This window comes from Ursus maritimus, assembly GCF_017311325.1.
Source record: "Ursus maritimus isolate PB19 chromosome X unlocalized genomic scaffold, ASM1731132v1 scaffold_X1, whole genome shotgun sequence".
Taxonomy (NCBI): Eukaryota; Metazoa; Chordata; class Mammalia; order Carnivora; family Ursidae; genus Ursus; species Ursus maritimus.
The window spans coordinates 105,279,898-105,306,677 of NW_024423319.1; the positions used below are offsets into that span (position 1 = coordinate 105,279,898).

The following is a 26,780-nucleotide window of genomic DNA, read 5'->3' on the forward strand; positions in this document are numbered from 1 at the left end:
AACAGAGTGGGCTTGACTTTGGTCTATTGAGCCGAACCTACCAAATCTGAACTAGAGCATGCCTATTCAGGTCTTGGAAGGTGCGTATGTACCCATTTTCTGAGCCAAGCCCTCTGTCCTGGGTAGAGAGTGAACCTCACTAATAAAGATTCTCAAGGACTGTCACTTGGGACAGTGAGTGCTCAGGCCAGGGGTATGCACAGCCTAGAGGTTCCAGCCTCTCATCAGGAAAGGTGCAGGGGAGATCTCACTTCCCAGGAGGTATTTGCAGTCTGGTTGTACCATAATGGGTCAAGACCCCTCATGGAGAGAGAGAATGCCTCTGTGTTCTAGTCTCACGCAAGGCAACCCAACAGAAGTGTCCATTGGAGAAAAGGTGATAAAGCCAGAGCTTGAGTGATTTAGTGATCCAGACCGTGGAAGTTGGTTAAATCTTTCTTCAAGACATCTAACTTCCAAATTAGTGGATTTTTTCCTTCCTTGAGGACAGAGAAGATTGAAGAAGGTTCTTCTTTGACTCCTACTTTGCTCCTACACTTTCGTGGGGTGATCTCTGCCCATTTGAATAGCGTTTCTCTTCTTAAATTCTGGTATCAAATGGGTTGGCCTGAATATTCAATATGAGCTCTCACAAGTTACAATAAACACCTGGCAGGGGCCCAGCCTCTAGAATCCCCATTTGTGATAACATCTGGTCTGGCTGAGGCAGGATGGGGTAATCTCTTACCAAGAGGAGCCCCATTTGATGCCAAAAAGAAAAGTGAACCACCCGAGATGTTGGGCAGCGCATCAGCGTCGGGCTTGTCTGCCTGTGAACCTGTTACCGGGTCGATAGCACCTGGTTCCTTACCACAGTCAGATTCCTTAGGGATCACCTTTGGCCTCCAGTTCCCATTCATATTTTAGCATGAACTTGATGCAGTTTAGGTGTGCATGGATTTTTTTGAGATACAGTTTACATAACAATGAGATGCACAGATGTTAAGTTGTACAGATATTACAATTAGAGTTTTAACAAATGTATATACAACTTCTGTAAGCCATACCCCCATTCGAGGTATGGATCATTTCTACCATCCCAGAAAGTTCCCTGGTGCCCCTTCTCAGGAAGTCCATCGCCTCCCAACGCTTCACCCCCCCAGGCATGACTATTTTAATTTCTGTCACTGTGTATTAGATCTGAGGCCCAGGATTTTAAAACATACCGATTTTCTTGAAGTCTGGATGATGAGAGATGTCAGAAAATAATATTTATTTAGGCAAATCCGTGGTTCTCGGTGCAGGGTGAGGTGGGGGAGATGCCTCCCCAAGAGTCTTTGGCAGTGTCTGGAGACATGGTGTTGAGTCATGACTGGGAGGGGTGCTACTGGCATCCGGTGGGTAGAAGCCAGGGATGTCAAGAAGCATCTAGTGCACAGGACAGCCCTCACATCAAAGAATGATCCAGGCCAAAGTGTTAATATTGCTGAGATTGAGAAACCCTGGAGTAAATTATGTGCTCTCTGTGGAGAGAGCTGTGGCCCTAGGGAGTGTTAATCTGTAGATCTCCCAAGTCTTCTGGGGTGAGGGTCATTTTTTCTTTATATATAGTTGAGAGCATTCGGAAAGCTGAAAGGGCAGCCGCAGGAGGGACCTTTCTTGGGTGTTCCCACCCTTGTGGCCACAGTTCTTGCTGTGGAATGGGAGTGGGGGTAGCTTTGGAGGGGGCGGAAGACTGACAGGAGAAGAGGAAGAAAACAACTTGGGCAATAAAGGACCAGGCTTTACTTAACATTAAAATTAGAAAAGTGGATGAAAGGGAAAAATAAAGGGAAAGTAATCAAGAGTCCAATAAAATGTTACATTTAAAAAGTGAGGAAGTTGAGATGGAAAAGAAAAGATGAAAGGAAGTGAAAATAATCACTAAGGAACAGAAAAAGTAAAAATCTGAATTAAAAAACAGAAGGCTAAGAGATGAAAAAGGAAATATGTGAGAAGATAGGATTAAGGATTGAAAGCAGGAATTGAGAATTTAAAAGGTCAGCATAAGGCATTATATCAAAGAAGGATGAAGGTAGGGGTGCCTGTGTGGCTCAGTCAGGTAAGCCTCTGCTTTCGGCTCAGGTCATGATCCCGGGGTCCTGGAATGGAGCCCTGCATCGGGCTCCCTGCTCAGCAGCGAATCTGTTTCTACCTCTCCCTCTGCCTGCTTGTGCTCTCTCTCTCTCTCTCTCTACCGCTCGCTCTCTCTCAAATAAATAAAATCTTTTTAAAAAGAATGATGAAGGTAGAGGGCAGTATGAACCCCAAATGGTTGGGGGCTGCAGGGCTGGATGGGGAGTGGGAAAGGGTGAGGCACTAGCTCTTGCCGATAAGGAAGGGGGGATCAAAGTCCAGAGAAGGGCTAGCTGGCTCAGTGGAAAGTCCCCAGTTCAAAGCAGTGTTGTCAGTAGGTTGTGGATAGACCCAGGGGGCAGAGGGCACTGAATTGGCACCTCCAGATACCAGCAGCCTAATAGGCCCCTCTCCTGGAGTACCAGGAGGGACCACACTGACTGTCAGCAGTAGCTGGTTAACCTTTACCCCGGAAACAAAAGAAATTTGTAGCAATATTGCCTTGAAATTAAGTCCTTTCAAGATGAACACTTACTGCTTCAGGTTATGTTAATTATTTTTAAACCAGTTAAAGTCATAACCACTCCTTAAAATAGCTTCCAGTTCTTTATTTGCTTCTGAAGTAGGAATTTCCCTTTTTGTGTGTAACTCCAGGGGTACATTTCAACAGACATTTTGTTATGTTCTATTTAGCATTATATGTTTTGTTAGTATTATGGAATAGCCTAGTCTTTCACATTACAGGCATTGCATATCTCAGTAGTATGATTTCCATGATGCTAAAGCTTGCCTACAGAGTTAGAACACGTCAGCCACTCATTTATTTTCCACCTCTCTTCCATCCATTCATGCAGGCAGTAAACAGTTACTGAACATTTCTTTTGTGCTAGGCATAGGCAGGGGCAGTAGGGAGACAGAGTAAGACATGGCAGCATTGTGAAAGGTCTTCCAATCTGGTAGGGAGAACTTGGTAGACATAAATAAATGGATAAGTAGGAAAAGAAAAGAAAAATGCAGTATATCTCCCTGCTCTTAGGCAGTTGTACAGAAAGACAAAGCAAGTATAGGACATTCCAGGCAGAGCAAGCAGCATGTGTCAACCCAGGAAGCTGAGCAACAGCACGGGAGATATCTAGGGAATTTGTGTGCTGTGGGAGAAGGCAGAGTGGCAGAGATGAGGTGAAAGAAGGTGGCCGGGGTCGCATCATAATGGATGTTCTTTGGCCTGCGTAAAAGTCCTAGATAATAATGGAGGATCTCACATAAGGGTAGAAGATAATCAGTTTGCAGTTTAGAAAGATCATTCTTTTGCGGTGTGGTGGTTCGAGTCATCAGAGGGCCAGGTGAGCCATTAGAATGTTGCTGGAAACAATCCAAAAAAGAAATGAGGGCCTAAAGAAAGATTGTACAGGAAGAGATAAAGTGGAGAGAGTGAATCGAGATTATTGAACAGTTAGAATTAACAGGATTTACTGACCGATAGGACAGTGGTGGTGGTGGTGGTGAATATGACCTCAGAGTTTCTGACCAGGTTGTCTGGTTGGGTGGTGGCACCATGCCTGAGAGGAAGTAGAGGAAGAAGGGGCAGGTCTGTGGTAAAGATGCTGCATGGTCAAGTGCTGTGTAAAGGTCGGGGAGTATTACTGAAAATAAAGCCTTCTGACTTGATGCCATAGCACCCACCCACCCATCAGGCCAAGTGTGGACTTGGAGGCCCAGACAAGATCTTGATGAGTTGATTTTGCACATTGCTTGTAGAAAAGTAGAAATGTCCAGGAGTAATTGGATAAGTGCGTTGGGAGCTCAGGAAAGAGCTCTGGGCTGGGCCTGCATATCTGGGAGACACTGGCTTTGCCTTGCAGCCCTGGGTGTGAGTGACCCAGTGAGGGAGGGCAAGACACGAAAAGATACTGAGTTGGAGAACTTAGACGGGGGGAGACCAGCTCTGAATGGGAATGGAAAGAGAAAGCTTGTGAAAGTTTGGTTTTTAGAATTACAGAAATAATCTTTACTCTGTTTAGTGAATCACTAGTTGAAATCATTAGAAACCTCTTCCACTGTTGTTGGTGGGGGGTATGTGTATGTGTGTGGGAGAGATCAAGACTCTTTTATAATTTTAAAATCATTTCATAGCATTTCTGTTATTTTTAAAAGTGCACATATGTGTCTGGTATGTATCTTTTATTTTACTTGACAGGCTGAGTAGAAAAACTTAGGGACTACTGTCTTGGAAATTAAGGTGAAGGTGACCTGAAATTTTAAGTCCGTGAGTATAAGTTTTTTAGTTTCTGACTTCGATGAAACTTCAGGAATACATCTGTTTCTCATAAAGTGCAATACGCCTTCCAGGGCAGAAGTTGCTGACGTTATAAACGTGCTCACGTTATGCACATTCAGTTTATTGCATTGACAGAAGGCTTAAGATTGCTTCTGTGTTTCAGGTAATTCAGAGGTCTGTGGGGCCGGCCAGCCTGAGTCTGCTCACCTTCAAAGTCTATGCATCACCTAAAAAGGACTCACCTCACAAAGCTTCTGTGAAGGTTAATGAGGTAACATGCCGTCATGTTGTGATATATTTTGAACGTCTGCTTTAGTTACTATACGAAGGATTCAAATTGTATGTCAGTCAAATTGTAGGACAGTTTAGAAGACACTTAGAAGGAGGAAATATATTTCCTTATAGTTTTTCTTCGTGGGAAGCTACTAAAGTGTAGCTTTTTGAACAAATAAACTTTAATTAATGATAGCTAAGGGCAAATTAAGGAGTATTTCCTAGATTTTTTTTGTGGGGAATCTGCTCATCACCTCTAAGTGATCTGCCTCATCCAAGACTGCTTTCTTTTCTTTCTTTCTTTCTTTCTTTCTTTTTTTTTTTTTTAAAGATTTTATTTATTTAACAGAGAGAGACAGAGAGCACAGGCAGGGGGAGTGGCAGGCAGAGGGAGAGGAAGAAGCAGGCTCCCCCGCAGAGCAGGGAGCCCGATGTGGGGCTCAATCCCAGGACCCTGGGATAATGACCTGAGCTGAAGGCAGTCGCTTAACCAACTGAGCCACCCAGGCGCCCCTCTAAGACTGCTTTCAAGCCAAGAAAACATTTGCATTTTTCCCTAAGAAATTGAAGACCTGGGTTCATTCCTCTTGGCCAGATTAGGGTCTCATAAGTAGATGCTTAGTAAATACTAAATAAACAAAACAAGAAATCTTCTCTCCATTGTTTATATTCTTTTTTGTCTATACTTCCCACCGATTTTTTTTGATATTTGCTTTCTATTGACTTAGAGTAAAATGATGTAAAGATCTGCCTTCAGTCATGAACCAGGTTACTTGAGTGGTGTTTTCAAAAAGCTAATTAGTTTATCTTTTTGCCCTTTATACTCTTCTCAGACCTTGGGTCTGTGGCATTTTTTTGAGGGTGAAAAAGGCAGCCAGTAGTGACTATGAACAGTTTCTCTTCTGGGTGGAGAACAAACTTGCTATCCTGCTTGGATTAGCACTAGACTGATCATTTGAATTCAATTTTTTTTAACATCCCCTCCCCACTTTAGAGTAATAGATTCCTTTTTCCAAGCTGTGTATTAGGTGAAATACCAAATGCCAGGATATAAAATGTATAAAGGGGGAGGCTGCTTTGTCTGCTGCCACTGGAGTGGGATCCCGGAGGGTAGGACACTTCATAGTCCTGTGTTCTTGGCCTTGTTCTTATTGATGAATCAGGTGCAAAGATCCTCTGAAGTAAGGTTCAGGGTGCATGAAACCCTTAGAGTCATAGCAGTTCATGAATTATTAGAAATAATGATGCTTACAAATTTGATGATTGTTTACATTATCTCATGACTATATATGCTTTTTTTGTTTTGTTTTGTTTTTTTAATGTATGCAGCTTTCACTCTACTCTGTTCCTGAGGGTCAATCTAAATATGTGGAAGAGACAAGGACCCCACTCGAAGAAAGCATTTCACATCTCCGACGTTATTGCGAGCCGTATACAAGTTGGTGTCAGGTACAGCTGTGCTGAAAGTGGAGTGACACATTTCTGTTTAGAGTCATAGAGAAAAGTCTATATTGGCTGCATGTTTTCAGAAAAAGGCACGATAGAGGGCTCCAACTTCAGAGGGCCTGACTTACGGTGTTCATCAGTGCCATCTCTGAGGGGAGCAGAGAGCCCTAGCTTCCTGATGGCGGCTGTTGCAATAGCTGCAGGGGGAATGGTCCTCCTACCAGGCAGCCTGTGGCACCTTGACTAGAGAATGGACTAGTAACTATCTTGTTGGTCATACCTATGAAGACATCATTGTCTCCCAGGGGAGGATAGGGGGCTGGAACTCTAGTAGAAGGAAAAGGTTATAATGTAAGCATTTATGTCAAAATTGGAGAGTTTTTCTCCCCCCAGAAAGTATACACATCAGAACCATTGTAACAGGAATGGTTACAGAACATTTTGAATGCTGTAATAGGAGGATGGATAACTAAAAAGGTGTGTGATTACGTATTTGAGTACTGAACTATTTGTCCCAGTGACCAAAGAGCTATGTATACAGATGGGCTCCTGTCACTGCTCAGGTTTTAGATTAGGCACCTGTCGTGTTCATGGAAGCATTTCTGCAATTTTTAACATCTGAAATGGAAGTTTACAGTCTACAGAATGCTTCTGTGCGCTTTGATACATGAAGTATTTGCCATACTTGATCTGGATTTCAAAAATTGATGGCAGATTAGTACAGAGTATGTAGATGTGTGTGACATGGTCTAGCTATACTTTGCTTGAGATTTACAGACTGAATTTTCATCCAGAACTTGTCTTAAAATTTTCATTTCCACTCTCTGTGCCAGTGCTGGACCTCTTTTCAGCAGTTTAGAAGAAATGGGTAAGCTTAGACTCTGTCAACAATGTATTTAGGCCAGTATACTTAAGTATCATAACCATATTATTGAGTTATAAATACCTAAAGACTTTTACTTAATGTGTTGTAAAAAACTTAGACTTTAGGGGCACCTGGGTAGCTCAGTCATTGAGTGTCTGCCTTTGGCTCAGGTCATGATCCCAAGGTCCTGGGATCGAGCCCCGCATCAGGGGAGCAGGAAGCCTGCTTCTCCCTCTCCCACTCCCCCTGCTTATGTTCCCTCTCTTGCTGTGTCTCTCTGTCAAATAAATAAATAAAAATGTTTTTAAAAAAACTTAGACTTATTGTCTTGTTCTAGAAGATTTTTAAACCATCTGCTGGTTAAGATAAGGTTGGCAAATTTGTACAAATATTTTTCTGTCATGTAAGCATTAACTGTGGTTATTTTGTGCTCTTTTTTTTTTTTTGGTTATAAAAGTACTTTGTCTCTTAACCTTTCAACCTAAGATTGCTTTTTGTTTTTTACTTTTTCATCTGTGCATGATGCTCAGTGCAGCAAAATGCTTTTGCAAACGAGAGAATAATTGTCAACATGTTTATTTGTACTACTTCTAAATAAAAAAGCCATTTTGTGATTACAGTGGCTTTATTTTTCTATAGGATGATGTCTTCTTCAATAGAAATATTTCTAATTACTGACTCCTTTTTCAGGCCAATAATTTCTATCCCCTTTCTTTAAGAACTAATTTAATTTTTCTTTATAGTGAGAAGATTATGCTAGCAAAAGAAATAGGTCATCACTCTAGACATTTATCTGTAGTTTTTCTTTCTTTTTATGGGCATAAAATACCAATAATGAATTTTAATGAAGCAGTATTCAATTTTTAAATGTTTTTTATGTCTTTCCCTAAATTCAATGTTTATTGTTTAAGGGCATTTAGCAGTATTAGGATAACTTGTTCTGACTTGGACCAAATTAAACAAAACAAATCCTTTATTTCCAAGTGGCAGCTGGTTCTGGTACCTTCTGATGCCCATGTGTCTCTTCTTCTAACTTTATTTTAGACTTATTTTTTTTTAAGATTTTATGTATTTATTTGAGAGAGAGAGAGAGTACGCATGAGTTGGGGGGGCAGAGGCTCCCCACTGAGCAGGGATTTCCCCACACAGGACTTGATCCCAGGATCCCGGGATCATGACCTGAGCTGAAGGCAGATGCTTAACCAACTGAGCCACCCAGGCGCCCCTATTGTAGACTTCTTGAAGGTGGGGTACCTTCTAGCTAGTCCACTGTTTTCTTTAGGTTATATGATATTCATGTACAAAGCCATTTTATTGTTGTTGTTGTTGTTAAGAGAATGTTAATACTTCATTTGCTCCAGGATTAGGGTAAGTGTCTCTCAAAACTTGGATATCTACTCCTTTGTCCCGTTCAAGTTGGTCATTCTTGCTTCAGAAGGACAGTTTTCAGATACAGACTCTAAAATCATGATGTGTGAGGAAATAGACTTAACATGAAAGACAGATTTAATCTCACAGGGAGAGGATTGCTGGTTTAATTATCAAGGGGATTGATTTTTGTCCATTCTCTTTGAATTAAATGGAAGAATAAAAAGGCTGGGTTGTTGAAATCACGCTGCTTGTAATGTTTGCTTCCTGTGGCAATAATAAACTGTTCTGCTGAGCAATTTGTGGTGAAGGGGAAATTACACAAGAGAAAAAGAACACAAAAACCCCCAGATAGACAGTATATCCCTTTGTTCAAAAAGTGTTAATAACATGATAATTTATGCAGTAAAGGCAAATATGTTTATCGTTGCTTTCTAATCAGCATATCCTTCTCATTCATTTTCTTTTCACCTTTTTAGGAAATGTACTCACAAACTAAGCCCAGGATGCAGAGCTTGGTTCAATGGGGGTTAGGTAAGTTGATTTTTGAGTAGGCATAATCAGTTTCTTCATTAACATTGAATTCTTTAACCGGGATTCCATGGATGGGCTCCAGGAGATCTGGGAATTCCTTGAAATGGTAGGTAGAATATTAGAGCTATGTGGATTTTTCTGGAAAGAAGATCTGTTGTTCTCATCAGATTTCAGGGGGCTGGTGTCCCTGAACATTTGGGAAATCTGTTCAAGATCCTTAGGATTGTTGAGCTAACAAGTTCAGATACACTGGATATTTTTTTCCTGAAATCTGTTTCCAGGTGCAGTGTCCCTGACTCACACTAACCCCCACTAACTCATCAGTAGGTTTTCGAAATCAGAATACTTATTTGTATGGCTGTTAATAACATGTTACAGAAATTTGGAGGCTAGAAGGAACTGGGCTGGTGTGCCTAGGAAAGGCCTTACTGCATGAATAGTGTTCTTACATTTTTTTCATTGGGTTTTTTATTGTCCTTGATTGTTTTTCACATCCACTTATTCCATACACTCATAAACTGGGTTCACAGTCTATATTCTGACTCATCTCCATCAGAAACTGGCAAATTAATGGACGTTGAGCGTATTTCGTTCCCCTTACTGGGCATCTCAGCAAAGAAGAACTCATGTTTTTACAAGTGTTTGCTTCCATGACTGAATAAAACAAACACGAACACAGCTTATTTCCTTCCGAAGATCATCGAGCGTTGATGGGCTGATACAGGATATTAACATCCATGAATAATATGTATGTTAATAAATAACATCCTAGTTTTATTAATTTCATCAGCACTTATTTAGTTTTTATTACATGCCGGGAACTAGTCTGAGTGCTTTCAAAATATTAATTTTTTGTATGGTCCTCATAACCCTGACAGGTAGGTGCTTTTATTACCTTCATGTTTTAATCGGAGGAAACTAAAGAACTTCTGATCTCTTGTCATTACATATGTGACTGAGGAGGGCTCTTCATTGTTACCCATCACTTCTCATTGATTCATAGCAATAGGCATTATTTGCAACCTAAGTCTTGTTTTTCTTCTCTTGGACTGGTGACTGCAAAAGCTCTTAAGAAGAAACATCCCATTATGAGTTGTGTTGTTGTCTGCCAAGGCGTTCCGTCCATTTCCTGGCAGTCACAGCCAGGACATGTTACCTGAAGCCAGGCTGGGGCTTCATTGCAACCTTTCAGCATATCTTCGTTCCCATTTCTCTGTGATTTACCCACTTCCGCTCAGCTCACCAAGGCCATCTGGGTGACCTCCTATCAGCTGCTCCGTGTGCACGTCTCGAAGTAAAAAACACTGTGCTGGTAGGCAAAAATAAAGGGAAGTAGAGAATTGCTTCCGATGACCCAGACAAAGAGATGGAAAGTGAAAACTAAGTTAAAGGCAAAATAAGTAAAAGGCCAGACAGGAATTCGTGCAAACGACACAAGCCCTATAGTAGTATTTTAAATGATTACCGCGTTTCCCAAATACCCAGGAAACGGAAAACTGGCATGTGTCTGCTCTTTTCTGGGGGAGAAAATTACCGAGCGTTCCAGTTAGTTCAGTTCCACATACATTTGTTAAGTCATCATCATGGCAGGCATGGAAGATCATGGCTGATTAAGAAGACAGTGGTCACGGGGCGCCTGGGTAGCACAGTCATTAAGCGTCTGCCTTCGGCTCAGGGCGTGATCCCGGCAATCTGGGATCGAGCCCCACGTCAGGCTCTTCCGCTGGGAGCCTGCTTCCTCCTCTCCTACTCCCCCTACTTGTGTTCCCTCTCTCGCTGGCTGTTTCTCTGTCAAATAAATAAAGAAAATCTTAAAAAAAAAAAAAAGAAGACAATGGTCACAACCACTGAGGTGCATATAATACATTTTCAACAGTAGCACAAATACAGAGAAAGTCACAGACCACTGTTGAAGGTACAGAGGAAGGAGACGAGTTTATAGAGTTTGGAGGGAGGGGAAGAGTCAGAGAAAGGTTTCTGAGTTGAATCTTAGAGTTAGAGTCAGCCACACCAAGACATGGGAGTGGAACTTGGGCAGCATTCCACACGGAGGGCACAGCACTCCACACGGAGGGCACAGCACGATCAGGGCTTGGAGGAGTGACTCAGTGTTTCCTGATTAGGAAACTGGAAGCAGATAGGGAGTGCTGAAGATGGGGCTGAGAGAGAGAAATGAAGGGTTTTTAAGTTAGTCTCTCTGAAACCCATTTGTTAATTGATTCAGTATCCGTCCACACCTAGCAGTGCTTTTAATAAGTAGCTGTTGGATGAACATCCACTGTTACCACTGAGGGAAAATAACATAGAAGTCTAAGCAATGTACCATTCAGGAGTGTATGTTCTCCTTGAGGAGACATAAAATACACCCCTGAATAATTAAACACAAGGTGCTACAGGATTACGTACCAAATGATGGTACGGAGAATAAATATGATGGGACTTTAGAGGAGAGAGAGAGGCGTGGGCTGAGGAGTCTAGGAAAGGTTTCTGAGGGGGTTAGGAATGCAGATGGCTCTTACTTGGTGGGATTGGCTCGGTGGACAGGAGAGGAGTCATCATTCAAATGAGGTCATAAGGCATGCTCAGGCACGGCACTTAGGCTCACATGCTGCATTTCTTTGTGTTTATTTATCACCAGTGACTATTTCCCGCATATACTTGCACTGAAAGTTTCCTTCATTGTCCAGATTTATTCTGTTCTCGATTTCGAATAATGAATTCAAATGGCAAAGGATACGTTTTTCCCTGAGCCTCATGTATTTGGTTCCTGAGTTTCAGAGAACAAGCACCAGAGCTTTACAAGATAGCGGCAGATCTATCCAGATCTGTTCTGTTTCTGTGTTTGGAAGGAGGAATCCCTGTGTTGGTATTTCTCCCCCTGTGCATAGTTGATTCAGATCTGTTACATTCAGGAATATGAAGGTAATCTAACATTACTTTCTTCTCAGTAGGTCATCAGACCAGAAGTGTTTGAAAATTGGCTACTTGCTATGTGACTAATAAATCATGTTTATATACCACATAAAAAGAATATGTTGAAAAAAAGCATATTAGCATAAAGCAAAGAACACATTATTTGAGAAGCATTTGATACTATATGTACTAGTTATGTGTAAGACTTTTTTTTGGTTTGTTTCTTAATGGGCAATTTACAGAACTGTTTCCTGGTCTGATTCTATTGTAGGCAGCTATGAATATTTCCAAAATGCACCTCCTGGATTTTTTCCAAGACTTGGTGTTATTGGTTTTGCTGGCATTGTTGGACTTCTTTTGGCTAGAGGTAGGTGCAATTTTGTGGGTTTTTTTTTAAAACAGTTCATAAGGGAGAGATAAGATAGGTACTTGGTTCTTTCTTTTTATTTGCCAGTTGTCAGAATAATGAGTTGGTTCCTGAAATATAGCTTTCTTAATATATAATTGTTATGGTTGTTTTATCCAGTATATTTGATTTTAAGCATATATAGAAATTATAAAAATATGAAATGGAAGAAACGGTATACTCCTGGTTAAAAAATAATATATTTATATCCTTTATAGGCACATTCACTTGATCAAATTACTCTCTCTCTCTCTCTCTGGTACAGAAAGAGTGAATTTTTGTTAGCCAAAGTCTGTCACACCTGAGAAACTGTTTCTATTTGTTTCATTATTGAGATCAGGCTTTTAATCACAGTGAATAGAACAGTGATTTTGTAGAGATTTTATTAATTTCTTGATGTGTCATAGCTTTGGTCATCAGTGATGATATTAAAATTTTTAAGACACTTAAAAGCTAACAAATGTCAACTGAAATATATTACTACACTATCCTGCTGGATTGCAAACATTTATAGGGAATAAAGGATGACAAGGTACTTCACTATAATATAGAGAAAAATTTGTTATAAACTACTGAGGTTTCACTGATTATAAAATTCAGACTTTACAAAAATTCCTAAAATAGAGAGTTTATGAACCCTGCGATCAGACCCCCATAAAAGATTAACTATAGTGACTGCTTTGGTACTCATTCCTTCAGTTTTGAAAAGCTTCTCTGTATGTGCCTTATCTGTTATTTTAGAGTTTGGAGGCAGGCAGCACTACTGCCACTCCCTGAATCTGTGGAATGAACTCCTGTCATAGTTTCTGTGCCCTCCTCCCATCCTGTGCAGAATATATAAGAATTAAATTTAGAGTTCATTTTTCTAATCAACTTGCGAAAGAGTTGAACTACCCCCCCCAGACATTTTCCCCCTCCTTTCTCTAAAGCTGTCCAAAAAAGCATTTCTGTCTTACTTAGATAGCGTTTGAAATTTATGAAGATCCCAAGGCCAGGGTGTTGGAATCTTGGCTACTGTTAAGGAGCCAGGAATGTGAAATCAAGTGAGATTAGCTTCCCCCTCCCTCTCGATGGTGAGAACATGGCCCTAAAGCAAGCTTCCTCTGCTGCGTGTGTGTGCGCGTGTGCGTGTGTTGCTCTGCTGTCTGGTGTTTATCCCCCTGCACGTGCACTTGGGCGACCATCCTGAGGAGAACTGGGGACTGTGCCCTTCTGGGCAGAACAGCAGCATAAGGACACCCACTACTGTGGGTTCTAGTCCTTCGTTTTTGCTTGCTGGTTTATTTTTTCCTCTCTCCTTTTCCTTTTCCAGAGAGGGTTCAGTAGCATTAAAATGATGTAAAAACCCTAATTCTTTTTCAAAAAAGTACACATGGGGTCACCTGGTTGGCTCAGTTGGTTAAGCATCTGACTCTTGGTTTTGCCTCAGGTCCTGATCTCATGGGTTGTGAGATCAAGCCCCGCGTTGGGCTCCACGTTCGGTGGGAGTCTGTTTGGGTATTCTCTCCCTCTGCCTCTTCCCCTCCTCGCTTGTGTGCTCTCTCTCCCTCTCTGAGATAAATAAATCTTTTAAAAAAGTACACATGTGCACGCACACATTCGTGCACAAATATTCAACAATGAGTCTTTTCCTTGGGGTGCTGGGGTAGCAAGGCCTGAGGTGAACAATGGCGCCTGCTCACTGAATAAGATGAGCAGGATGGTGAGTATGTTTATGTGTCTGGAGTGGTTTGCAGCCCCCTCCAGGTAGGTGGCCCCCCTGTGCCGGCAGCAGCAGGGTGGGCTCAGAAGATCCCTCCTGGCAGAGTTTTCTTTTCTTTTCTTTTCTTTTCTTTTCTTTTCTTTTCTTTTCTTTTCTTTTCTTTCCTTTCCTTTCCTTTCCTTTCCTTTTCTTTTCTTTTTTTGTCTAACTTTTAAAACATTTTATTTTAAATAAAAATTGTATGTTTTTAAGGTGTACGACATGATATTTTGATATACATATATGTATACATATACATAGTGAAATGATTACTCCAGTCAAGCTATTTAACATATCTTCTATCATAGTTACCTTTTTTTTTTTTAAGATTTTATTTATTTATGTGACAGAGAGACAGCCAGCGAGAGAGGGAACACAGCAGGGGGAGTGGGAGAGGAAGAAGCAGGCTCCTAGCGGAGGAGCCCGATGTGGGACTCGATCCCGGAACGCTGGGATCACGCCCTGAGCCGAAGGCAGACGCTTTAACGACTGCACCACCCAGGCGTCCATAGTTACCTTTTTTTTAGATGAAAGCACTAGTAATCTCTCTTAGTAAATCTTTAAGATTCAATATTAACTATAGTCATCATGCCATGCATTACTCTCTAGACTTACTCATTCTGTGTTACTGCAACTTTGTACCCTGGGACCAGCATCTCTCCATCTCCCCCTCCCCCTCCCCCCTACTTGCTTCTGGTAGCCACACTTCTGTCTGTTTCTATGCATTTGACTCTTTTAGATTCCAGATATCAGTGAGATCATGCAGTTTTTGTTCTTTGTCTTTAAGGCTTATTTCCCATAGTATAATGCCCTCTGCATTCATCCATGTTGTTGCAAATGGCAGGGTCTCCTTTTTTAAAGCTGAGTAATATTCCATTCATATAGATACCACAGTTTCTTTACCTACTCATCCCTTGACACTTAGGTTGCTTCCATGTCTTGGCTCTGATGACTAATGCTGCAGTGAACATGGGAGCACAGATATCTGTTTGAGATACTGATTTCATGTCCTTTGGGTATATACCCAGAAGAGGGATTGCTGGATCATATGATAGGGTTTCTTGAGCATAAATGCTAAGGTGGTCCTCATTTAATGAGAATGGCCATGACTGGTGGTGACAAGAGGCACCTCTCTAGGAGGTGAGTGGATGATCATTCAAAGGAGGTGGACTCAGCCAGGTCACTCAATGGTGGCAGGTGGTTGTTGCCTACCAATGTTGCCTTCTGGTGGCTCCTCCCCCTCCCCGCTTCCTTCCTGCAGTTTTGGAGCCCCCAGCTCCTTGTGTGAACCATTAGGAGCTGGAGGCCCAAGAGCTGCTGCTTATCAGTTTTTTGTAAATGACCCAGAAATGGCGGGTTGTCAGGTGTGCTGTCCTTCACCTGGTCTTCACTTATGTGAGCTGCTCAGGAACTTAAAGCTTCAAGTGTACAGGTGGGACCCCAGGGATAAAACAGTGTTTTCTAGAGTAATTCTGTCCTTTCAATCAAGGCAGTAGGAGAAGGAGAGAAACATTAATTTACTAAGAGTCTAGACTGATAACATTTGTTTTGTCTCCTGTGACCCCAGTTCCATCTTTGGAGATATGTGGTTTAAAGTTTAAAACCAATAAACAGCACTTAGGTTATTCTAACTGTGTGATAGTACCACATTGTGCTAGCATCTGTCCATGTCCCCTGTCAAAAGCCCTGTGCCTCTCAGCAGAGACTCTCTAGGTCCAAGTTCATTTCTAGAGGCTTCTCCTCTTTCATCATCTACCATTTTTCTGAACCTCATTCTCAGGCTTCTCCAGTTCTCCGTGTTGCTACCTATCCTGCCCATTCCCCTTTACCCAGGGTTTACATGTAGCTGGGGTGCAAGGGTATAAGAGCAGCTGTCTTCGGGAGTCTTAGACCAGGTTCGGTTAGTCATCACTGACAAAATCCAAAGGCAGAGTGATGAGTGGTGTTGAAACAAGAATTTATTTCAGTGAGGCCAACACCCAGAAGACGGTGGACTAGCGTCTCAGAGACGGTCTCCAAAGTGCCGAAAATACTACCAGGTTTATGTAAGGAAAATGTGGGGCAAAGGTAAGTGCAGGTAGTCAGTGAAGGTCAAGTCCATTGTTCTCTTGGAGTCAGTCACGTGGGGTCTTGCTGGCTCAGGGCAGTCCTTATTACTTGAGGGGGTAGGTTTGGTTCCCATCGGGACGTTTTACACACAGGGTCTTTTGCCTGAGTTACGAGATAAGCTGGAAAGGGAAATTTAATAATTTAGAAAGTGCAGACTGAGGGGTGCCTGGCTGGCTTAGTCATTAGAGCAGGCAACTCTTGATCTCATGGTTCTAGTTCAAGCCCCATGTTGGGTGTAGAGATTACTTAAAAATAAAATCCTAAAACAATTTTTTTAATTTATTTATTCAACAGAGATAGAGACAGCCAGTGAGAGAGGGAACACAAGCAGGGGGAGTGGGAGAGGGAGAAGCAGGCTCATAGCGGAGGAGCCTGATGTGGGGCTCGATCTCACAACGCCGGGATCACGCCCTGAGCCAAAGGCAGACGCTTAACTGCTGTGCCACCCAGTCGCCCCGCCTAAAAAATTTTTTAACAGTGCAAACTGGAGGCGCCTGGGTGGCTCAGTCGGTTAAGCATCTGCCTTCGGCTCAGGTCATGTTCCCTGGTTCCTGGGATCAAGCCCCACGTCAGGCTCCTTGCTCAGTGGGGAAGCCTGCTTCTCCCTCTGCCTCTGCTGCTCCCCCTGCTTGTGTTCTGTCTCTCTCTGTCAAATAAATAAATAAAATCTCTGAAAAAAAGTGCAGACTGAGGTCAAAATGGAGGTAGTTGAAGTCCTCTTTCATATAGCCTCTTGCAGTCTGGACTGAGACTCAGCACTACTGTGGTCTTGGCACATGGCTTCTTGCTCTCTTGGGTTTGACCCCCTTATTTTGGGTGCCGTGTCATCTTTTCATTGGTTTGCTCTGCCATATCGTTGAACTACATGCTCACATCACTTTCAAAAAAGCCCATGTTGGAAGGAAACTTTCCAAATCCTTGCAAGTCTGAAAATTACTTTCTATCCTCATATTAGGTGATAATTTGGTTGGGTATAGAATTTGTTTTCCATCAAAACTTTGAAGGCCATGTCTTCTAGCATCTGGCATTGCAGATGTGTCAGCAGCCAGTCTGGATGCTTGTTCTTTCCTGGTTGGGCATTTTGGTGCCTGCAATCCTCAGCTGTAGGAACATAATCTGGTTTGTGTTTCTTTGAAAATTTACTCTCATTCGTTTTCCTTCCTGAACTCCTGTTAATTAGCAGTGAAGCTGTTTAAGCGACCCTATATGCCTCTTTTATTTTCTTGATCATTTCATTTTACTCCTTTTGAGTTTTTTTACTTTTGTCATTTCCAAGTAGCTCTTTCTTGTTCTTTGATTGTTCCTTTTTCATAGAACCCTTTTTTCTTTAAATGTAGTGGCTTCTTAAATTTATTCAATGATACTTAATAATAGGTGTAGTTTTGTTTTTAAGTTCTTTTGTTTCCTGTAGGGTCATTTTTCCCCCTTTCTTGCTTGTCTTGATCTTCTCTTTTATGCTGCAGTCTTTCCTTAAATGACTAGTGACCCTTGGTTGTACAGTCATGTTGAGGAGCAAGGCGACTGAAATGCTAATAAGAACTTTTTGTGCATAGAAATGGGGGTTACTGGCCAGCAGGTTCTACCGCAGGGTGAGCTGAAAGGGAACTAACTGATTTATACGGAGGGTGCTTACACCTGGGGCCTGTGCGAGGAAAACTGTGCTCTTGGGTACTAACGCTCACATGCACACACACCAGCTAGCTTGGTTCTCAGCAGAAAATTTATGGCATTTCTTTAGAGATATTCTTTTTTTTTTTAATTAAAGTAGGCTCTGTACCCAGCATGGAGCCCAACGCAGGGCTTGAACTTAGCCTGAGATCAAGACCTGAGCTGAGATCAAGAGTCAGATGCTTAACTGACTGAGCCACCCAGGCACTCCTCTTCAGAGATACTTCTCCGCCTTTGTAAAAGTTTGGCTGGATAGACTGCCTGGCCACAGGCAGTTGTACACCAAGATGGCACGGAGGAAGGAGGGAATCACCTAGGCTCTGCACAGGACTTGCATTTGTGTCCGTCCATAGTCCCCACATCTCTCCGCCTCCCCCCATCTTGATCCTTGGTTGCCCTCTCCATCCTCCCCAGTACCTGCCAGCTCTGGGCTGCCGGGCACCTGCTGCTCCCCCCTCCCCTGCAGGCGCTCCTCAGGACTTCATAGCTGCATGTCCTCTTGCTTCTGTCCACGCTCCGTTTTCTGTAAATTGGATGACACATCTTATCTCCCAATGGCCCCTCCACACATTTCCTCTTCATTGTGGGTTTATTACCTGTTTTTTTTTTTTTTACTGTTATTTTCAAGGAGTATTAGAAAGGAGGGGGGAGCAGTGCTTGTGTTGAGCCCTTAAATAAGGAAGCCGGTTTACTGTAAAAAAACATAAACCTCAGAAACCCAAGTGCCGTCTGCTGCTTTTCAGAACATTCTGTTTTTGCTCCCTTAGAAGCGGTGGTTCTCTTGAAAACATTGTGCTGATGAAAGAAGCCAGTTACAAAGGACCACATATTATATAACTGCATTTATGTGAACTGTCCAGAGTAGGCAACTCTAGAGACAGAAAGTACATTAGTGGTCCCCCAGGGATGGGGGTGATGGGGGAATAGGGAGGGTGACTGCTAATGGATATGGCATTTCTTTTTGGGGTGATGAAAATATTCTACAATTGATTGTAGTGATGATTGCATACCTCTGTAAATACATCACAGTGAATGTACACTTTAAATGGGTGAGTTGTGTGAATTATAGAAAGAAAGAAATCTTACTCAGTGTTAGGTGTCCAGGGCAAACTGAGATGGTAAGGGTAATGAATCATCTGTTGGCATCTACAACCTTTTATTTAATAGGTTCAAAAATAAAGAAGCTGGTGTATCCACCTGGGTTCATGGGACTTGCTGCTTCTCTTTATTATCCGCAACAAGCCATCGTATTTGTCCAGGTAAGTTAGACCCAGGAAACTGGGGTGTCCCTTTTTCTTGCTTATGTATGTTTGGGTTTACTGCTTAATATTTTTTTTTTTGCAGCTTTTATAGCCCCAGACTAAACTTTGTTTGCACGTATAGATGAACTCCCACAAATGTAAATGTTTTTCTCTGCCACGTGCCTCAGTTCTGGCCCTCCTTCTAAACATGTCAGCGTTCAGAGAATGCTCACTAATTTGAATATTAGTCAAAAAAATTAAGATACCTTTTTTGGGGTCATATTTATGTGGAAGTCTGGAGACTCAAACTCCAAAGCTGCTAGTTATAGGTCATTCTCCATTTGGGTGTATCTGGTCACAACCTGTCCTCCTTGAAGCTGCAGGCCTGTGCTCTGGCCCTGTGCACCTTCTCCCTGGGCCTGGTGTCGCCCTCACTTTGCTTGCTGGGGGCTTCAAGGAGTGCAGTCCCCTCTGCTGGGAATGCCCCTCTCAGGGCTCTCAGTTGGCCACTCCTTTCTTTCCCTTCAGATCTCAGCTTATGGCATCCTGTCAAGTTGGAGAACAGAGTTGGCAGAACAGATGGGTAAAGCTATGTTTTAGTCTGTTCAAGATTCCATAACAAAATACCACAGACTGAGTGGCTTGAACAACAGAGATTTATTTTCGTGTTGTCCTGGAGGCTGGAAGTCCAAGATCATGGTGTTGGTAGGGTTGGTTTCTCCTAAGGCCTCTCTCCTTGGCTTGCAGATGGCCACCTTTTCACTGTGTGTGGACATCCCTGGTGTCTCATCCTCGTCTTATAATGAGACCAGTCATATTGGATTAGAGCCCTACTCTTATTACCTCATTTAACCTCAGTTACTACTTTAAAGGCCCTATCTCCAAGGACAGTCACGCACAGTCACGCACAGTCACTCTGTGGGTTAGGACTTCAACATGAGAATTTTGAGGGGCACAATTCAGTCCATAACAGCTAGACCAGCTGTTCGCAAAGTGTGGTCCCTAGACCAGCAACATCAGGATCCCCTGGCTTGTTAGAAATGCACATTCTCAGGCCCCAGCCCAGACTGAGTCAGACATTCTGAGGATTAGGGCCAGCGGTCTGTGTTTTAGCAAGCCCTCCAGGGGATTTGAATGTCCTTGATGTTTGAGAACCACTGATAGAGACTAGACTTCCTTAGGGCAGTGGTGTCTGGACTCAGTGGAACTCTAGATCTAGAGTGCCTTGGAAAACTGGCAAGAACAAGGCAAGCTCGAGGTTTTGAAGTCCTGGACAGCATTTGGAGACAGGGACCCGCCCGGTTCCTGGAGGTACTCTGTCACGCTGAGACTTGGTCCTAGAAGAGCAGCAGTGCCGTCATCAGAGTTGGGCCCTCAGGGCTCTGAGCCAGACTGAACTGACACTGAGCTCCCTGGAGTGCTCGTGACAGGATTGAGTCTGGATTCTTGGATTGCACTGCAGTGTAGGTGGGAGGCCCGTGGCTCCAGCTGTGAGAAATTGGTGGCTTTGGTAGCAGATGCCAGTGAGATCTTTATAGCATGGGCTTGACATTGTTTTTAGCAGTCCTGGAGGCAGAGAGTTAATATCCCTCTGCCTGCTTCAGCCCCAGCTCAGGAATGGTGAATCATGTCTGCCTGCCCTGGATCATAAACATAATCATATATCATCTCAGTGTGTTGTGGTTTCAACAGTAAATGGATAGGGTGTGGAGAGTGGGCTTGGCTGCTGGTTGAGAAGCATATGTGGCTGCCCCCTGAGTAGGGGTCTTTTTTATTTATATGCCACAGCATATGTTGCAAAAGATCTTTTGTATTCATAGCCAAAATTGCGGGACGCAAATATGAGTTGTATTCTAATTTATTTTAAGTCAGTGGGAAGGAGTTTTGTCTTTTATTTTGTACTTAGAGTAAGCCAGAACAAAACAATTAACTGTATTTTCACTAGATACAAAACATTAGTGATCTGATTGGGATGATGAGAAAGTTCTGGAAATGGATAATGGTGATGGTTTCATAATACTGTGCATGTACTTAATGCCACTGAATTGTACACCTAAAAATGGATGAAATGGTAAATTGTATATTTTGCTACAGTAAAACAAAAGAGATGTCAGTGATTGAAAGGGATTTTCTGTTACTGTTTAGTGTCGTTTAGTTCCTATTTCAACAGTTTTAATTTTTTTTATGAATACCCTGACCTTGGACCAGCCACTTAATTGCTCATGTTGTTTTTTGTTCAGTAATGTTTGGAGACAAGTACTGTAAGAAAATGCTTAAAGTGATGGCAAATGTTATTTTCCTTTCAGAAATGTAAAGCACCAAGAATAATGTCATATACGTGGTAAATGCTCAATATGTCTACCAGTAGGTCTGAGAATCATATATTTTAAGAACAGTTAGAGCACCTGGAAGAAAATAACTTGTAAGAAACCAGCATGTTGCAGTGACCACTGGATTTACTAGCACTGTGACCTTAGTTGGACTAGTCACTTGGTTGCTGAGTATTTCCTTATACTCTTTGCCTACTTATTGCACAGGGTTGTTACTTAGCATAGAGATAATTCATGTGAAAGTGCTTTGTAAACTACAATGCTATACGTAGATAAATTATTACAAAAATTAGAAAGAAAATAATAACCGCTTTCAGAAACTTGCAATGGAAATTCCATGTGGGAGAGTAATCAACAGAGTTTGTCATATGTAGGACCAATGAATGCAAATTACCGGAAGCATTTTTTTTTTTTTTAAGAAAACTCGATACTTCAAAAATTCCAACAGTTAAAGTCAGCTAGCGAAAGGTGGACCAGGGCATTTAAAATTTTTTTTTTAATTTTTTTCATTCGAGTATAGTTGCTGCACAATATTACATTAGTTTCAGGTGTACAACATAGTGATTTGACAAGTTTATACATTATGCTGTGCTCACTCACCACAGGTGTAGCTACCATCTGTCACCGTGCAGTGCTATTACAGTATCGTATGAAAGAGTGAGCATCTTGGCCCCAAAGTATTCTCTGACCCTGGGGCCTATGTCTTAGGATGTTGTAGAAAGGATCTTAGATCAAGAGGCAGAATTCCTATAGAAGCGTAAAGACTTTATGTTTTGGGAGGACCTGGGAAAACTAAGACCATCTTCATTAGGTTCACCTATTTTTTTTTATCTAGGTCCCTAAAATGAGTGAGTGATTTTCATCTGGGCATGTGCCTTGGTTGGCTGTGATGTGTTAGATGTGATAGGCAGAAACTTTCTTTCTGTGTCTCATTTTCAGGAATTTCCCATATCAGCAGTTGACCTCCTTCATTTTTTTCCTTATTCACCTGTAATTTATGGCAAATTCTTTTAAACAGTAACTGCATGACCAAACTGTGTTTTCTTCTTATGCTATGATTCTCGCTCTCTTTTTATTTGCTTACGTTACGCAGCTTTAATGTGTATGCCCCAAGGCTTCTGGGGTCGTGGTATGCTTAAATGCAGTTATTTTGGAAACAGGAAAAAAGGAAAGTGGAATATTCTCATTCTTACCAGTCATGTATGGAATAGCAATGGATCTTTTATATTTTGTTTCAAGGTCAGTGGGGAGAAGTTATATGACTGGGGTTTACGAGGATACATAGTCGTAGAAGATTTGTGGAAGGAGAACTTTCAAAAGGTGAGAAAGATCTTTTTCGTTATCTTCCTTTTGGTTTAAATATATGGTTTCTCTAGGGTTTTTGTAAGATATTCTTGATAACACTGTTGCCTGATCCTGCTTTTTCTCTTTGTTTTCATTATGCCTCTAGCTCAGATTCTCTGTTGGTGGCCTTAATCGGAGGAGCAGTAGAACCTCTGTGCATTTGGTTATTATCAGCAGGGCTGAATACGTGGTGACCATAAAATGCATTCCACTGCAGTCTTAGATCATAATTTCCTCTCTGTTATATTTATAATGTGCTCAAAGTATAGCATATTTTCTGAAAGTTTTATCAAAACTTCATTCATAGGGAACATACTGTGTTCCCAGGCAAAAAAACTAACCAAGGCTCCTCCTCTTGCTGTTTCACTTATTATTGGCTCCCTCCTTTCCTTTAGCAGGGCGTCATCTCTTCATCCCCTAGCCTTCTTGGCCCGCTTAAGGGCATAAGCCATGGTGTGTTGGGGATCAGCCACCAGCTACAGACTATATTCTCTGTGCTGACTGGTGGATGAGCAGCAGAGGGAGGAGGTTGTGTAGTTGTAAGAAGGTGTCATCTTTTATCTCTTTTTGAAGCCCCATAGCTGATTGAATGTTGCGCCTGTTCGCTGGAACGTTCTTTCCTCTGATAAGGAAGAATGAGTATAGAACAAGGCATCATGTCTCCTTCGAGCACTCGGAGGCACTGCTTGATAGATAAGGAACAGTTAGGGTTCTTACATTAACATCCCTTCTACATTATAGATTGAAGGAAGTTCATTTTCACTTCTATCATCTCAAATCGAAATACTCTTTACAAATACAAAGAACTGTGTCAAAATTGAAATCCAGAATGTGGATGTAACATTGTAGAATCCATTATAAGCCCTCCTCATGGTTTACATAAACAGTCTTTCAGTGAAATCTTAAGACTCATTTTTGTGTTAGTGGTAGCTAAAGGAATTAGTCTCTCTGGAGGCTGTTTAAGGAAACGTTGAGTAGAAAGTTCTGCGTTAGTATCAAGTGCCCTTTGGCAGTCCCCTTTAAAGAATAAACACCCGTAGTTTTGTTTCCATTCCTCTGACATTTTCTTTGGAAGTTTGCTTTCCTGTTTAAAGAATTCCTTAAGTCCACACCGAATTTTATATGGGAAAGGAAATAGAATGTCAGGAAAGCTCTACAGAGCCCTAGAAAGAAACGTGGAAAATGAAACTCATGCTCAGTTCCCAGTGTTCACGGTGGTGGTGGCACAGACATACGTGCCCCGAAGCCAGTTGGGCGGGTGTCTCCTGGGAGCCTCTGAGTGCTCGTGGTGGTGTCCGTGGGCAGCTCAGACCCACTGCGCATGAAAGCCAAGGAGGGGATCCCCCCCAGAGCCTCTGGCTTGGAAATAGCTTTCTCTGCTCTGAGAATTCAGCCCAGGGCAGAAGCAGCGGGACTGTGGTTGGAATGCAGGTTAAACAGGCCGGCATTTTATGGTAATTTGAAAACGTTAGATATTAAAGCTACTCACATTTATATGCAAGTCTTTGGGGAGTGAGAGAGTAAAGATGTCTAATTAGCTCATGGTTGGCCTGTATTTTTTTCTCTAGTCTTCTGTGCCCTCGTCCTCTTCAGAGTTACTGAAAATGTAATGTTCTTTCATTTGTTTACCGTGAAAGCATAATCTCTTCCTGACGGTTGTGTGTTCTCACTAGAAGGTAATAAAGTTTTAAACATTTAGCACAAGTTTTAAATGAAGAACAACAGAAGGCTCTAATCAAATTTTGATGTACTTAGATTTCAGGAATTATTTGATGGTGAAAGCCATTGTTTTTTATTGATTGCTCTTCTCTCTTCTTGTGGGTTTCAGGGGGTTTTTGTTTTGTTTAGTTTTATGAATGAGAGCAAAGATTTAAGTTACCCTGAAACAGGAATCCTTTGGGGCCCAGGAGCTGTCTCTTTGAAGGGACCTGGGAGACACTTCATGATTGAGATTTTTGTTCGTTTCTTAGCTTATTTGGAAATTGATTTTCAAGTCAGATTTGAAATTAGCAGTCTCAATTAGATGCAGTCTAATTCATGGTTGTCCGTAGTTATCACTGTAGTGATCTAACAAAGGTACATGTTTGTGGTTCTGAACAGTCAAAAGGAATTTGTGGACATCATGTTTAAAACAAGGCTCTGAAATTTTCAGTGGTATGAATGATGGCTCAGTTCTCAATTATATTATTTGCCATGGAGTTGTATTACTCTCAAAGACCCTAAATAAGTCTGTGGTGTTTTTCTGCTCTGCCACATTCCTTTTCCCTTTTAGGAATTGATACTAAATATTTGCACTGAGTCTTCGACCAATAAAGTTCAGATGAAGGTGGGTTTCAGTTCTGTCATTGCCTTTGGTCAGGTCAGAGAAATTTATCTGCTTCAGCTAAAATGAAGTCTTTGTCAGAACTGTGAAGCAATGATGGGTGTGTCCAAAAATATTGTCAGCCTAGTGTGGTCTAGGGTTTGTTTTTGTTTTTGTTTTCAGATAGAAGATATATCTGTTGGATTTTATTTTATTTTTTATTTTTATTTTTATTTTTATTTTTATTTTTATTTTTAAAGATTTTATTTATTTATTTGACAGAGATAGAGACAGCCAGCAAGGGAGGGAACACAAGCAGGGGGAGTGGGAGAGGAAGAAGCAGGCTCATAGCGGAGGAGCCTGATGTGGGGCTCAATCCCATAATGCCGGGATCACGCCCTGAGCCGAAGGCAGATGCTTAACCGCTGTGCCACCCAGGCGCCCCTATCTGTTGGATTTTAATCTCTGTTTACAGGGGCACCTGGCTGTCTCAGTCAGTGGAGCATGCTACTCTTTATCTCAGGCTCGTGAGTTCAAGCCCCACATAGGCTGTCTATAGAGATTACTTTTTAAAAAATCTTAAAAAAAACTTCTGTTTACAGACACACACACAGAAACAGACAAGAGTTTAAAATCCAGTAGTGTAGTGACCTCATATATACCAATCATCCATCCACCTTTAAAGGATAGGAAATTACCAATGCCTTCTAAGTTCTCCATGCCCTCCCCCTCCTTCCCCTGTCTCCCCAGAGGGAACTACTATCCAGAATTTGGTTTTTCATTTCCTTGTTCTTCTTCTAAAACATTGTAGTTGAGTTTGCCTTTTTTTGTCTTTAAAATATAAATAAATATATCAAATATACATATAAAGAGTTTATTTAGATGGAATCTTACTATGTGTACTGTTTCCCTTAACATGTTTATGGGCTGTGTATGGCTATAGTTTATTCATTTTCACTGCTGTAGAGTATTCCTTTGTGGGAAAATAACCACGTTGATGACTAGTAGGGTGATTTTCAGTATATTGTTGCACATACAGCTGTGAGCATTTTTGTACATGTGTCAGATTTATGAGGAGTTTTCCTAGGCCGGGATTCCTGATTCGTGGGGTCTACACATCAGTTTTACTAGATGATGCCAAGTAGTTTTACAAAGTGGTTGTTTCCAGTTTTGCCATTCTGGTAGCTTTAAAATAATTTTTCACTATAGGGTGTGAGTTTGTGTGCATGTGCATGTGTGGGTGTGCGTGTCTGTGGTTTTCCTTTATTCTCCAATTTTTATTTTGAAATAATTTCAGAACTACGGAACAGTTGCAGAAATAGTGTATAATGACTGTCGCCTTCACTTCAATTCACCAGTTAATATTTTGCTACATTTGCTTTGTCTCTTATTTTACACATGTGTGGGCACTCACACACACACGTATTTTTTTCTGAACTATGTGAGAGTTAGTTGTAGGTATCATTGCACTTTCCACCCATACTAATTCATCATGTATTTCCAAAGAACGTGGACATTCACTAATATAATCATAATACCATTATCACACTGGGGAAAGGTAACATTTCCTTGTTTGCATAAACATTACCTCATCTGCAGTCCATGTTCTGGTTTCCGCAGCTGCCCCAATAATGTGCATTCCTTCAACTTTTTAATTTATTTTTTTTAGCTTAGTGAATTAGTATAAGGCAAACTCCCTTGTGACCATCCTCTAAGGACAAAAAACAGAACTTTGCCAGCCTTCCCAGAACCCCCTCCATGTAGCCCACTCCAATTACAGTTCTCTCCCTCCATCCAAAATTACCTACTACCCTGACTTTTATAGTAATAACTTTCTTTTCTTTATGGTTTTATCACCGAAGTATTTA

At 41.7% G+C, this 26,780-nt stretch overlaps 1 protein-coding gene across 3 annotated transcripts in view; it reads left to right on the plus strand.

Annotated features, from left to right (window-relative positions):
* Positions 1–26,780, plus strand: part of APOO (apolipoprotein O) — a 59,575-nt gene that overhangs the window by 22,279 nt on the left and 10,516 nt on the right. Inside the window, exons 2-7 of one of the 3 annotated variants that reach the window (XM_040633438.1) lie at positions 4,536–4,643; positions 5,975–6,094; positions 8,804–8,858; positions 12,043–12,138; positions 18,863–18,954; positions 22,506–22,586. In XM_040633438.1, the coding sequence (XP_040489372.1) occupies positions 4,536–4,643; positions 5,975–6,094; positions 8,804–8,858; positions 12,043–12,138; positions 18,863–18,954; positions 22,506–22,586 (552 nt within the window). The remainder of the gene's footprint in view (positions 1–4,535; positions 4,644–5,974; positions 6,095–8,803; positions 8,859–12,042; positions 12,139–18,862; positions 18,955–22,505; positions 22,587–26,780) is intronic. The other 2 variants (XM_040633451.1, XM_040633446.1) reach the window with 2 other exon arrangements.